We start from the raw sequence: 15742 nt of genomic DNA, 5'->3' as shown, positions 1-15742 counted from the left end.
GTCTCTATTGAAGCCTAAATTAATAGTATCCAATTTGCAAATGAATTCCAATTCAGCAGTTTCTCGCTGGAGTCTGGATTTGAAGTTTTTTTGTTGTAAGATAGTGACCTTCATGTCGGTGATTGCGTGACCAGAGAGATTGAAGTGTTCTCCGACTGGTTTATGAATGTTATAATTCTTGACATCTGATTTGTGTCCATTTATTCTTTTACGTAGAGACTGTCCAGTTTGACCAATGTAAATGGCAGAGGGGCATTGCTGGCACATGATGGCATATATCACATTGGTGGATGTGCAGGTGAACGAGCCTCTGATAGTGTGGCTGATGTTATTAGGCCCTGTGATGGTGTCCACTGAATAGATATGTGGGCACAGTTGGCAACGGGCTTTGTTGCAAGGATAGGTTCCTGGGCTAGTGGTTCTGTTGTGCGGTATGTGGTTGTTGGTGAGTATTTGCTTCAGGTTGCGGGGCTGTCTGTAGGCAAGGACTGGCCTGTCTCCCAAGATTTGTGAGAGTGTTGGGTCATCCTTCAGGATAGGTTGTAGATCCTTAATAATGCGTTGGAGGGGTTTTAGTTGGGGGCTGAAGGTGACGGCTAGTGGCGTTCTGTTATTTTCTTTGTTAGGCCTGTCCTGTAGTAGGTGACTTCTGGGAACTCTTCTGGCTCTATCAATCTGTTTCTTCACTTCCGCAGGTGGGTATTGTAGTTGTAAGAAAGCTTGATAGAGATCTTGTAGGTGTTTGTCTCTGTCTGAGGGGTTGGAGCAAATGCGGTTGTACCGTAGAGCTTGGCTGTGGACGATGGATCGTGTGGTGTGGTCAGGGTGAAAGCTGGAGGCATGTAGGTAGGAATAGCGGTCAGTAGGTTTCTGGTATAGGGTGGTGTTTATGTGACCATTGTTTATTAGCACTGTAGTGTCCAGGAAGTGGATCTCTTGTGTGGACTGGACCAGGCTGAGGTTGATGGTGGGATGGAAATTGTTGAAATCATGGTGGAATTCCTCAAGGGTTTCTTTTCCATGGGTCCAGATGATGAAGATGTCATCAATATAGCACAAGTAGAGTAGGGGCTTTAGGGGATGAGAGCTGAGGAAGCGTTGTTCTAAATCAGCCATAAAAATGTTGGCATACTGTGGGGCCATGCGGGTACCCATAGCAGTGCCGCTGATCTGAAGGTATACATTGTCCCCAAATGTGAAATAGTTATGGGTAAGGACAAAGTCACAAAGTTCAGCCACCAGGTTAGCCGTGACATTATCGGGGATAGTGTTCTTGACGGCTTGTAGTCCATCTTTGTGTGGAATGTTGGTGTAGAGGGCTTCTACATCCATAGTGGCCAGGATGGTGTTATCAGGAAGATCGCCGATGGATTGAAGTTTCCTCAGGAAGTCAGTGGTGTCTCGAAGGTAGCTGGGAGTGCTGGTAGCGTAGGGCCTGAGGAGGGAGTCTACATAGCCAGACAATCCTGCTGTCAGGGTGCCAATGCCTGAGATGATGGGGCGCCCAGGATTTCCAGGTTTATGGATCTTGGGTAGTAGATAGAATATCCCAGGTCGGGGTTCCAGAGGTGTGTCTGTGCGGATTTGATCTTGTGCTTTTTCAGGAAGTTTCTTGAGCAAATGCTGTAGTTGCTTTTGGTAACTCTCAGTGGGATCATAGGGTAATGGCTTGTAGAAAGTGGTGTTGGAGAGCTCCCAAGCAGCCTCTTGTTCATATTCCTACCTATTCATGATGACAACAGCACCTCCTTTGTCAGCCTTTTTGATTATGATGTCAGAGTTGTTTCTGAGGCTGTGGATGGCATTGTGTTCCGCACAGCTGAGGTTATGGGGCAAGTGATGCTGCTTTTCCACAATTTCAGCCCGTGCATGTTGGCGGAAGCATTCTATGTAGAAGTCCAGTCTGCTGTTTCGACCTTCAGGAGGAGTCCACCTAGAATCCTTCTTTTTGTAGTGTTGGTAGGGAGGCATCTGTGGATTAGTATGTTGTTCAGAGGTATTTTGGAAATATTCCTTGAGTCGGAGACGTCGAAAATAGGATTCTAGGTCACCACAGAACTGTATCATGTTCGTGGGGGTGGAGGGGCAGAAGGAGAGGCCCCGAGATAGGACAGCTGCTTCTGCTGGGCTGAGAGTATAGTTGGATAGGTTAACAATATTGCTGGGTGGGTTGAGGGAACCATCGCTGTGGCCCCTTGTAGCATGTAGTAGTTTAGAAAGTTTAGTGTCCTTTTTCTTTTGTAGAGAAGCAAAGTGTGCGTTGTAAATTGCTTGTCTAGTTTTAGTAAAATCCAGCCACGAGGATGTTTGTGTGGAAGGTTGGTTTTTTATGAGAGTATTCATTTTTGAGAGCTCATTCTTAATCTTTCCCTGTTTGCTGTAGAGGATGTTGATCAGGTGATTCCGCAGTTTCTTTGAGAGCGTGTGGCACAAGCTGTCAGCATAGTCTGTGTGGTATGTAGATTGTAATGGATTTTTTACCTTCAGTCCTTTTGGTACGATGTCCATCTGTTTGCATTTGGAAAGGAAGATGATGTCTGTCTGTATCTGTACAAGTTTTTTCATGCAGTTGATAGATTTCCACTCCATATGGCTCACGAAAGCTCATGCTCAAATAAATTGGTTAGTCGCTAAGGTGCCACAAGTACTCCTTTTCTTTTTGTAAATATTGATTGTCCCAGAGTCAGAACAACTGCCCTGACATTCCAGTGGTTAGGGAACTCACCCAGGATGTGGAAAGGCAGGGAATTGAACCTCACAGGGCCCTAATCACCAAACTATTCTGGATACTTGCTTGGTATCATTTTGACCAAAAATTCCATTCTGGACCTGAGAAACCTTCCTGTCAAAACAGCTATATTTTCACTCAAAGTTCTGGTTTTGACTAATCAGCAATTTTGGATGAAACAATGTTCAAGCAAATATTTCCTATCCAGTTCTAGTACTTATAGCTTTCAGTCAGTACTGAACTGGGCCATATTTAAACCAGAAATGAAAGGCTTCCCATTCACCTACCAAGGATCTAGTAAAATGGTCTCTAAGGAAGTTTGTTATAAAAAGATACTGACATGTCATGGAAGTCTTTGGAAAAAACATAGTAGGAAATCTGAAAGCATCAGAAGAAATTAAGAAATAAAGAGAAATAAAGCATGACATAACAGGCTTAGTAAAGGCTGAAGTTTAAGGGTACGCAAAATTTCTCATGTAGATAATGGGCGGCTATTCAAAAAAGTTAGGTAGCTCTAGGAGCGAAGCAATTCATGGAGATTAAATTATCCAGAACTCATTAATTTTTGCATTAATTAATAGGACAATAAATATACATAGCATGTTACCTTGTCTCTTGGTTAAGGAGGAAAAATCCTGGCTAGCATAGCAGTAAGAAAGAAGACCATGTAAAAAAGCACAGATCAGAGAGAATAAAACAACAAAAAGAATAGTTTCCTACCCATTACTTCCCACTGTGTGAACTTTTGACATATCAGCAAACTCTTCCTTTCGCTTGCTACTACTGTTGTACTGTTCACTATACAGCTTTAAGGACATCTGTTCAACAGCATCTCTTTGTGCTTCCAGATAGCATAGCTGAACCTCAGCCTAGAGAAAGAAAAAAAGAGGAAAACACGTTTTTTTTTTCATTCCGAAGGAATACATTTAAAATGACTACTTTTGGACTATACCAAACAATTTAACCAAGAGGAATAATCACACCATAATTTCTTTCTTCCTTAATAAGGCTGGTCCTATAATTCAGATCATAGTACAGTATATTATCTAGTGTTACAACTGGACCATTTAAGTTCTTATCAAAGAATGGCCCTTATGTCCCATGAGATGTATATCCAACAAGATGCTAAATAAAAATGCCTGTATGTGTGTGAGCAAGCAAGAGATATTACAAATATCACATTCTGAAAAAATCCAGATAAATATATAAAATAAAGCTTCTTGCACATTTCAGAAGCTCATCTTCATCTCTTGCTAACAAGTTGACGATGCTTCAGATTTAATTATACTTCCATTGTTTTGTTAAATTAATAATTGTAAATTAAAACAAAGGGATTGGCATTGTTCACATTCTATTTTCCCCTACCTAGTTTCCAGTGATTACTTAGAAATCTTGATTGCAAGGAAGAGGCAATAAGTTAGATGTGCTGTTTTCCAACAGTCTATGTGCCTAGCCAAAAGAATGTTGAATAATTTTTGGCATCAAAACTTATTGAACAGACGTTTTATTTATTGCAGCTGTGGTGATCAGTTGAATTGTGGAAGTCAGAGCACCAGATGACATGGGAATAAAGTTTGTTTTTTGCTGTGTTTGCCCCTGGGTAGCAGGGAGAAGAACGGAGGGAAAGATAAGTTCAAAAGCACTTTGGGGCCAATATGCTGTTGTTTTCCTTTGGTAAGGGTGCACTAAAATAAAAACACAGACATAACAAATTCTGATAAGCTTCAAAAACGTCACCTCTTTGTAACTTAATTCCATATTCCTATTAGTAATAGCATGCTGAGTCAATCACTTGGTAGGGCAGCAAGATGAATGCACTAGCATGGAGGAAACCTTGGTTTGGAAATGATTTTCACACTCCAAGCAGCAGTGAAAGAGAAGTGTTTGCTCTCTGCTCAGAGGATAACAGTGCCTTCTATCTATGATAACAGCCATTTGTGATGTAGAGAAAAAGTGCCAAGATAAAAGTGCTAAAAAAGGGAAAATTTCCAAAGCCCAGAATGAGGATGCATATTATGGGCCATGTTTGGACTGGGAAGAAAAAATAGAAGAGTGCCAGCAACATATGCTTGAAAGAAGTTTTGGACACTTATATAATCTTGTGGTTACCTGGATTATGTGAAACTTGTTTATAACTTGTTTTAGCATTGATGTATTTTCTACCAAGTCGTATTATAGCTAATTTTGAAATGCCATTTAGATTTTAACTTCCTTTTTCAGTTGCTTATAGCTTTTCTCCAAAAATCACTGCTTGTAGTGAAACTTCTAATGTTTGGGTTTAACCCAGATATGATTTTTTGGGACAATCTTAAGAAAATCCATTCATCCATCATCTGAATAGCTGGAGCATAAAAAAACTTCCAGTGCTTTTCAGTGCTCAAATAAGTAAAACATAAAGCTTTATTTTAAAGCATTATACTTGAAGAGTATGTAGTCCTGAATGTGGACTGTCCATTTTGCCTTCTTTGAAGAAAACTGATTTTGAAAGAAATTTATTTAAAAAACTAATTAATATGTATAAACGGTATGCACAATACATAACTTTCCTTACTGATTTCATCATGCACTAAAGTGCTGTAGTCCAAGTGTTCACAGATGTACAATCTTTTTTGAAGAGGGTTGACTTGATTCTGACAATCTTTCGGTCCTTAAGTGATTTTTGTTTAGTATCATTGAGCAAGTTTATAGTGTGCTGTATATATCCTCTAAAGAACTTCGATCTCATATGTAGGCTGAACACTGCTCAACACCCATTTCTTGTCACAAGAGCACTCTTCAATTTAACAACTTGTCATCTGTGTATCCATTTATACATTTTAAAACAATCTAAAACTCAAATAACAAGATAGTAGATATACTGTACAAGTATAAAGACAATCTAAGATTAATTAATTATGGAAGTTACGTATAGTTACCAATGAAAAGGCAGTACCTGAGTATGTGAAATTATCAAAATATTCTGGTTGAATATACCTAATCTCATCTGGTTTTATCAGATAAACTAGGTTGGGATTGGTCAGCAGTTTGATGAGACCCCTGAAGAAAAAGGAATCCGTGGAACAGACTGCTGTTTACGGATCTCAGAAAAGACTACCAATAACAGAGAAAGCAGAGTTCCCTTTAGCTTAACAAATAGTTTCCTTCTGTGGGTTACTGAGGTTCCAGGTTCAGTCTCTTTCTGGAGTGGATTCCTCACCCACATGGATAATCTTTCATTTGATGTTTACTCACTTTGATGCCTTTATGTATTCTTCACTGTCCACATCAGGCATTGCAGTTTTCATTTATTCTTGCCAGAAAGCACTTATTCATTAGCTGTTTTTATTTTAGTTATGGTTGAGGTGGCACTTTCATTCTAAACCCCTATTGTGAGTGGCTGATAACTTTCCAAAACAATTACCTTATGAAATAAAATTTCCCATGATTGTTTTCAGCCTAGAGGTGAATTCTTTTGGAAAGTTTAAAGAAAACAATTTTGCTCGCTTTGAGGATGGAATTGCAAATTAAGATGCATTTTTAATTTAGCAGAATAATTATTTTTCTTGTTTTCACAAATTAAAAAAAAAATTACCCATACAAAAAAACTACATTAAGCACTCAAAAAAGTCAGGAAATGCCCATGATTAAATTTTTCCATGCAACCTGAAAGCTGGTACCTTCTGCATATGTATTAAGAGAGAGTCTTTAATGATATGAACACATGCTAGTTCTCAAATGATATAATATAGCCATACAAATTTTCCTTAAATTTTAGATACACACATGTAACATTTTTCCCACAGAGTTTTCTGTAGCTCTTAAGAGAAAAAAAGATGGGGGGGACACACAAAAAGAAGCAGCTACTTGCTACACAGCTTTGAAGTTCTGCTAACTTGCAAAAATATGGCATTAGCATGTGGAGACTCCAATCTTAGAAGCTGCATAGCTGAGAAGGCAATTGTTAAGAGTTCTTGGATTGGCCCTTGCACACCTTACAAAATGCACTGCAGGCGCCCTTGATTGCTTTGCAGCTTACAGTGTTCAAAAGTGTCCTCCCTCAAGTCATCCTACACCTTCAGTATACTTTTTCCTACACAGCTAAGTTAGACACACACACAGAGGTAACACAGCCTCTCTTAGCTGTACATTTTGAGCGTACTAATACATTCTGTACAAAATGTCAACTGATGTGGACACAATGACAAAATGAGGACAGACACATGCATGGAATTAAGTGGAAGGCTGAAAATGTTGTTAAACTTTTAACACAGGAATGGCGTTACCTGCCCATCACTGATACTTGCCTATTCCAGACATTTAATTGGTTCCAGTGCAGGAGTTACAAGGCTCCTTACCATATAACCCATATAACCCGTTGCCAACACAGTACTTCAATAATAAGGGACTCTTGACAACCGTAATCCTCAGTTTACCCCTCCAGGACTCAGCTCTCTCTGAGTCTTAGCACCCCCACCCCGCCATGAGTGGGTAGAGGATTGCAGCAGAGTGGGACCCTCGGCCTGCAAGGGCCACAGGGTCTGATCTTGGTCCAAGAAAGCTACAAAATCTAATCTCAGCCCAGGAAGGCCACCCTATAGCATGGTCTCACCCTACACCATGAGCCCAAGGCTCATCAGCAATGTCGCAGGTCTTTTACCTCTGGGAACTGTTCATTTTATTCTCTTAACCACACTGGAAACAGATGGCAAGTTGCAATGAATAAACAGCTCTAACCAAGTACCTCAGTTAGGTACTAAGCATGTTCCTACTTAACCCACTGTGGCTTGAAGGTGCTGTGCGAAAGCCAAAAAACTCCCTGGTCCTCTGCCAGTTGGTCCATGGGAGAAAAAATTCCTTCCTGATTCCCAAACCAGCGATTGGCTAGATCCACAGCATCTGTCAGGCCAGATTCCCATTCTGAGTTCAGGGTGGGTAGGGTGGGGCTGCTAGAATGGAGCTGTAAGGGGCTCTACATGGCTCCTGCACCAGGTAAATCCTGGGAGCTGGGGAATGATAGCCAATCAGCACCCCTCCTCCCCCACCTAGCCAATGGGTGCCAGAGACTCCCAGGGGAAGGAGCTGCCTGATGTCCCTTAGAGAGTCTCCCTCCCTTGCTGCTGGGAATATCTCCCATCACCACTGGTCCCATCAAGTTCTCCGACCCATTGAGGCAAGTGGGTGGCATATGCATGCATGATTTCTAAAGGCACATAGAAAAGTCTAATAAAAATCATCTCTCTCCATCCCTTTAAGAGTACACTAATTCCCTCGAGTACAGAGGCAATAGGGACTTATCATGAATAGCCTATGGACTGCCAAGCAATGGGATGATCTAGCCCACAAAATCAGATCTATGTGAAGACTTGAGAGATTATTGCATGTAGTGAGTCTATAGGCAGCTCAGCTGCACTGCTATCACATGTAGGTGGCTACAGACCCAGTCTGGCGGCTTGTGACTACAATTCCATTTACCTGCCCCATCTCACTTGTTGAGCAGTGGATTGTGGCAGGGTACTACCGGGGAATATATTCAGAGGAATATATTGAGAGGAATATAATGGGAAAAGGGAGGAGGAGACAAATTACTGAGAGTAGAAGTGAGAGAGAACATGAACAAGTGTGGCTGAGAGAGGAAATACGAGGATGAAAGCACAGGATGGAAAAGGAAAGGAGAGGAAGACTGAAGCAAGGAAAAGGGGGAAAGGGTAGAAGCCAAATGGGGAAAAAGAAAAAAAGAGAAGGAAAAAGGTAAAGAAAATATAAGAGAGGAACAGGGATCCATTATTCTCTTCCCCACAACCCCCCAGCTCACAAGACTTCTTGTGCTGACCACCATGATCTACACTAAAACCAAACCCACTGAATCCTGCTTCCTTACAAGACGACTGTTCCATTTTTTTACCTTGAAAATATGATCCCTCAATAAATCAATTATCTTTAAGGACAGCGCTGTCTTCAGTTATTGTAAACATTTGCAGCAACTCAAACTCAGGTAGCTCAGAGCTTCAGATGGATCCTTCTGATTTCTTTTGTGTACGAATTAAACTATCACACTGTTGTACTTAAAAGGTTTCTTCAGTTCATGTTCTACTGGTATCATTGCAAATCCAGAGCGGCTTTGAAGACTGCAGGTAGCTATTGATCAGTTTAAGTTTCAAAAAGCTATAATTTGCAGGAGCCTCAGTAAAAAGTCACTGTTCAGAAAATGTGCAGTACAACACAGAAGTCTGAGTAAATCTGCTGCAGTCTATTCTTAAAAGTAAGATTTTTTTTTTGGAGGTGATGCAGGTATAGTTTTGTATCATTTCAGCATGACGCAGGAAGTTTTTGGAAAGTGTAGGGGACAATTTCCTGGTGCAAGTGCTGGAGGAACCAACTAGGGGCAGAGCTCTTCTTGACCTGCTGCTCACAAACCAGGAAGAATTAGTAGGGGAAGGAAAAGTGGATGAGAACCTGGGCGGCAGTGACCATGAGATGGTCGAGTTCAGTATCCTGACACAGGGAAGAAAGGAGAGCAGCAGAATACGGACCCTGGACTTCAGAAAAGCAGACTTTGACAACCTCAGGGAACTGATGGGCAGGATCCCCTGGGAGAATAACATGAGGGGGAAAGGAGTCCAGGAATGCTGGCTGTATTTTAAAGAATCCTTATTGAGGTTACAGGGACAAACCATCCCAATGTGTAGAAAGAATAGTAAATATGGCAGGCGACCAGCTTGGCTTAACAGTAAAATCCTTGCTGATCTTAAACACAAAAAAGAAGCTTACAAGAAGTGGAAGATTGGACAAATGACCAGGGAGGAGTATAAAAATATTGCTCGGGCATGCAGGAGTGAAATCAGGAAGGCCAAATCACACCTGGAGTTGCAGCTAGCAAGAGATGTTAAGAGTAACAAGAAGGGTTTCTTCAGGTATGTTAGCAACAAGAAGAAAGTCAAGGAAAGTGTGGGCCCCTTACTGAATGAGGGAGGCAACCTAGTGACAGAGGATGTGGAAAAAGCTAATGTACTCAATGCTTTTTTTCCCTCTGTCTTCACGAACAAGGTCAGCTCCCAGACTACTGCACTGGGCAGCACAGCATGCGGAGGAGGTGACCAGCCCTCTGTGGAGAAAGAAGTGGTTCGGGACTATTTAGAAAAGCTGGACGAGCACAATTCCATGGGACCAGATGTGCTGCATCCGAGAGTGCTAAAGGAGTTGGCGGATGTGATTGCAGAGCTATCGGCCATTATCTTTGAAAACTCATGGCGATTGGGGGAGGTCCCGGACGACTTGAAAAAGGCTAATGTAGTACCCATCTTTAAAAAAGGGAAGAAAGGATCCGGGGAACTACAGGTCAGTCAGCCTCACCTCAGTCCCTGGAAAAATCATGGAGCAGGTCCTCAAGGAATCAATTCTGAAGCACTTAGAGGAGAGGAAAGTGACCAGGAACAGTCAGCATGGATTCACCAAGGGCAAGACATGCCTGACTAATCTAATTGCCTTCTATGACAAGATAACTGGCTCTGTGGATGAGGGGAAAGCAGTGGACGTGTTGTTCCTTGACTTTAGCAAAGCTTTTGACACGGTCTCCCACAGTATTCTTGTCAGCAAGTTAAAGAAGTATGGGCTGGATGAATGGACTATAAAGGTGGATAGAAAGCTGGCTAGATTGTTGGGCTCAACAGGTAGTGATCAATGGCTCCATGTCTAATTGGCAGCTGGTATCAAGTGGAGTGCCCCAAGGGTCGGTCCTCGGGCCGGTTTTGTTCAATATCTTCATTAATGATCTGGAGGATGGTGTGGATTGCACCCTCAGCAAGTTTTCAGATGACACGAAACTGGGAGAAGAGGTCGATACGCTGGAGGGCAGGGATAGGATACAGAGGGACCTAGACAAATTAGAGGATTGGGCCAAAAGAAATCTGATGAGGTTCAACAAGGACAAGTGCAGAGTCCTGCACTTAGGATGGAAGAATCCCATGCACTGCTGCAGACTAGGGACCGAATGGCTAGGCAGCAGTTCAGCAGAAAAGAACCTACTGGTTACAGTGGACGAGAAGCTGGATATGAGTCAACAGTGCCATTGATGCCAAGAAGGCCAATGGCATTTTGGGATATATAAATAGGGGCATTGCCAGCAGATTGAGGGTCGTGATCGTTCCCCTCTATTCGACATTGGTGAGGCCTCATCTGGAGTACTGTGTCCAGTTTTGGGCCCCACACTACAAGAAGGATGTGGAAAAATTGGGAAAAGTCCAGCGGAGGGCAACAAAAATGATTAGGGACTGGAACACATGAGTTATGAGCAGAGGCTGAGGGAACTGGGATTCTTTAGTCTGCGGAAGAGAAGAATGAGGAGGGATTTGATAGCTGCTTTCAACTACCTGAAAGGGGGTTCCAAAGAGGATGGATCTAGACTGTTCTCAGTGGTAGCAGGTGACAGAACGAGGCGTAATGGTCTCAAGTTGTAGTGGGGGAGGTTTAGGTTGGATATTAGGAAAAACTTTTTCACTCGGGGGATGGTGAAACACTGGAATGCGTTACCTAGGGAGGTGGTAGAATCTCCTTCCTTCGAAGTTTTTAAGGTCAGGCTTGACAAAGCCCTGTCTGGGATGATTTAGTTGGGAATTGGTCCTGCTTTGAGCAGGGGGTTGGACTGGATGACCTCCTGAGGTCCCTTCCAACCCTGATATTCTATGATTCTATGACTCTATGACGCTGTAGCTTCATTGTTACCAGCTAGTCAATGATTACTTGTTTTAGTTCTCAGCAGATCTGGCGAGCTCAACTAAACCACTTTAATATGTTTAGGTTGGCCTATGAAACAATTTTTTGTTTCCCATCCAGCAATTATAAAAGACTGCTGTACACCACAAACACACCACTGTGTACAAGGCCAGACTGAGAATTTTGAGGAGGGTTAGCGTGGAGATCCTTTGGTATCACCCCAAACTTCACTGACAAATTGAATGTAAAATGGGTTTTTTTGGGAAGAATATTTTGGTCCTGTTTGCCTGGATCCCTGCTACAGGAGTGGAGCACAGCAGTTGCTTGTGCTTGGGGCGGGGAGTGAAATGGGGGTTGATGTCTGTGAAAAATTGGCAATATTTAACAAAAATGGCAAGGAACGATAAGGTGTGGTTTTGAGAGCTGCTAGGAGCCTAGGTACAGGAGAGTTCTGTCTCCATTCTGGTGAATGTTAGGATTCATAAAGCACTTTTAAAACATGCGTGCTTAATTGTCACAAAAGCCTGTGAGGCAGGGAAGTATTACTATCCCCACTTGCCTTGGCTAACTTTACCTAACCAAGTCTGAACATTTTGGCTTTTAACCGAGACCACAGAGGGAGTCAGTGTCAAAGCTGGGATTAACCTCTTGCTCTCAGTCTCACACTATGGAGATGATCTCCCTTTTGGTCAGAGGTCATACTGGCTGCTCAGCAGAGAAGCTGGCTCAGCTGCAGGCTGCCTGTAGTAGGCATCTTTTGTGATGGTCACATTCAGCAATAGGCTGAGCAGCACTAAACCCTACAGTTGCAATTAAACTGGGGTCTGCTCAAAAATCAAGGGATGTAAAGCTCTGATTTTTCTGAACCCCCTGGATCAATCCCGGTAGGCTGTGATGGGCTTGTGAATAACTTGGCATCTTCGGGAAAACTCAGCGTACAACCCTAGCAATCAATTTGCATTGGTTTACATTTTCAAGGCTATTGTCGCAAAGAAAAGAGCCTGAAACTTAATTAAAAAAAAAAGCAAAGATTTTCCAAATAAAGAGAGGAGGCCGTGGGCTGCAGCTATTGCAGGCCCTCAAAGACTGGCTCTGCTTGTCAAATTAAGTGCTTTCCACTATAAAGGTTACCATGTAACATAAATGGTAATCAGTGACAATAAAAATCAATGAAAATACATTTTATTTCTTGTTAGACCTGCTTGTTTGAGTGACCTTATTCGGTAGTGGAGAAAGACAAGACACTGGATAATGGCTGTTAGTGTGTGAGGTGGGAAGGACATTATGAGGTTATATTGTATAAAAGCTTGAAGTGACTATAGAGCCAACTGAGTCACTCAGAATTTACACTAATGTAACTGAGATCACAACCTGGCTCCAGTGTTCTCCTGTCAAAAGAAGATTGCAATAAAGGGATGTGCTAGGATAAATATTTACAAACACTACTTTCCATGGCGTACTACAAGTTCTTCTGATATGAAATCTATCACTGTAAGCACAGTATTCTATGATTTAAAAATACAAAAGTACAATAAATTCAACTGAATTTGAACTGTGTAACTTGAACTAAGCCCTATCATCTCCTCTCTAAATAGTGCTGTAGAAAATACTATTTCACTAACTTGTAATTATATGATAATTACACAAACACACACACAGGTCCCAATCCTGCAAACTCTTATGCATGTGCTTAACTTAATTGATTAGGACCACTCATAAAAAGTTAAGCATGTGTTTCAATATTTGCAGAATTGGGGTATTACTGGGTACTGTTATTATATATATATATATACACTTAAAGAAACTTCAAAGTAAATGTTTACATTTTAAATCTACCACTTGTTTCTTGAAATTACTTTGAATTTAAAATACTTTATTAGTGAATAGTATTCTTATTTTATAGTTTAATATTTGTGATGCACTAAGATTTTGTATACATTCGTTCTGACAAAAAGGGACTAAATAAAAATGCAACTACTACTAAGATGATGCTATAGGGTTACCAGGCATCTGGTTTTCGACTGGAATGCCCGGTCAAAAAGGGACCTTGGCAGCGCCGGTCAGCACCACCGACTGGGATGCCAAAAGTTTGGGTGACAGTATAGCAGGGGCCTGGGGCTAAAGCAGGCTCCCTACCTGCGTTGGCTCCACGCTGCTCCTGGAAGTGGCCGCCAGGTTCCTGCGGCCCTTAGGCACTGGGACGGTCAGGGACTGGGAGGCTCCATGTGCTGCCCCTGCCCGGAATACTGGCTCTGCAGCTCCCATTGGCTGGGAACCACAACCAATGGGAGCTGTGTGGGGCGATGCCTGGAGGTGGTAAAGCAGCGTGCACCTCACAGAGCTGCCTGGCTGCCCATGTGCTTAGAGGCTGCAGGGACCTGGTGGCCACTTCCTCAGAGCCGTGCTAAGTGCCGCTGGAACCCCCCCACACACACCCTGACCCCCTGCCCCAGCCCAGAGTCCCCTCCCACATTCCAAACCCTTCTTCCCCAGCCCCATCTCAAGCCCCCGCCCCCCAGCCAGATCCCTCACCCCCTCACCTCCCCACACCCCAACCCGGAGCCCCCTCCTGCATCCCAGAGCCCATACCCTCTCCCTCACCTCAACCCCCTTCCCCAGATTGGTAAAAGTGAGTAAGGTTGGGGAAGAGTGAGCGATGGAAGGGCGGAGGGGATGGAACTAGTGGGGCTCAGAGAAGGGGCATGGCAGGGGTGTTTGGTTTTGTGTGATTAGAAAGTTAGCAACTCTATGATGCCATAAGATAGAAAAAATATGAACTATTGTCTATTTGGTATTAGACTGCATCATTTATGAGAATGCTACATGGTAATTATTTAAATGATATAAAAACTTTCAAATTGATACATTTTGCGAATATTTCAGACAAATATAAATCAATTCACTTGTCAGATTTTTTAGATGTTTTCTCATGCTTCAATGCAAAGGCTGTTTGACTTTCATAGAATCATAGACTTTAAGGTCAGAAGGGACCATTATGATCATCTAGTCTGACCTCCTGCACAACGCAGGCCACAGAATCTCACCCATGCACTCCTGTAACAAACCCCTGATCTATGTCTGAGCTACTGAAGTCCTCAAATTGTGCTTTAAAGACTTCAAGGATCAGAGAATCCTCCAGCAAGTTACCCATGCCCCATGCTGCAGAGAAAGGCGAAAAACCCCCAGGGCCTCTGCCAATCTGCCCTGGAGGAAAATTCCTTCCTGACCCCAAATATGGTGAACAGCTAAATCCTGAGCATGTGAGCAAGACTCACCAGTCAGACAGCCAGGAAAGAATTCTCTGTAGTAACTCAGATCCCACCCCATCTAGCATCTCATCATAGGTCATTGTTCATATTTACCGCTAATAGTCAAAATCAATTAAGTGCCAAAATTAGGCTATCCCATCATACCATCCCCTCCATAAATTTATCAAGCTTAGTCTTGAAGTCAAATATGTCTTTTGCCTCCACTGCTCCTCTTGGAAGGCTATTCCAGAACTTCCCTCCTCTGATGGTTAGAAACCTTCGTCTAATTACAAGTCTAAACTTCCTGATGGCCAGTTTATATCCATTTGTTCTTGTGTCCACATTGGTAACAAGCTTAAATAATTCCTCTCCCTCCCTGGTATTTATCCCTCTGATATATTTATAGAGAGCAATCATATCTCCCCTCTGCAACCAATTCTACAACTACACCCACATAAGGTAGATTCTTGTGCCTGCATAGAGTTCCATTGACTTCAGTGAGGCTCAGCATGAATTGTAGAATCATGCCCTAGACTGTAAACTCATCGAGGCAGGGCCTCTTTCTTAATATGTGTTTGCACAATGATTAGCACAAAGAGGCCCTGGATTCTATGTGCGGCCTTTGACACTACTACCATAAATGATTTAAAAAAAAAAGCATACTTACAATGGAGGTCACCAAAATATGTATCTGTCCTCCAAACAATGAGAAAGGCAATTCTCTTTCATAGCATGAACAGAGCTGTAGTCTCATGGAAAATTTACACCAGTATGATCACTATAAATTTGGGTGACATCCACTATCCTAATAATCCAGAGCGCTTTGCCTCCTTTAAGTTTATTCCCCTACCTCATTTGATCCTGCAGTGAAACAAAAGGATGTAGTTATGATATCATAATATCTTCTATGCCATCAGACTGTGCTGTTGTAAAGAGGTGATTATGATTTCACTGCAGGATCAAGCACAAGAAGCTAGGCTGGGAGGGATCATATATTAATACACAAATGATTTAATAAATGTATTTAATAATAAAGCTATTCAGAAAAATGCTGGCTAAGTACATTTTCTGGCTATAC

The 15742-nt window shown here is 42.3% G+C and overlaps 1 protein-coding gene across 2 annotated transcripts in view; it reads right to left on the bottom strand.

Annotated features, from left to right (window-relative positions):
- Positions 1 to 15742, bottom strand: part of AKAP6 (A-kinase anchoring protein 6) — a 401935-nt gene that overhangs the window by 111140 nt on the left and 275053 nt on the right. For both annotated transcript variants that reach the window (XM_048854030.2, XM_048854032.2), the window contains exon 8: positions 3449 to 3597. In XM_048854030.2, coding sequence (XP_048709987.2) covers positions 3449 to 3597 — 149 coding nt within the window. The remainder of the gene's footprint in view (positions 1 to 3448; positions 3598 to 15742) is intronic.

Source organism: Caretta caretta, chromosome 6, assembly GCF_965140235.1.
Source record: "Caretta caretta isolate rCarCar2 chromosome 6, rCarCar1.hap1, whole genome shotgun sequence".
NCBI lineage: Eukaryota > Metazoa > Chordata > Testudines > Cheloniidae > Caretta > Caretta caretta.
This window is presented reverse-complemented; position numbering and strand designations above follow the sequence as displayed.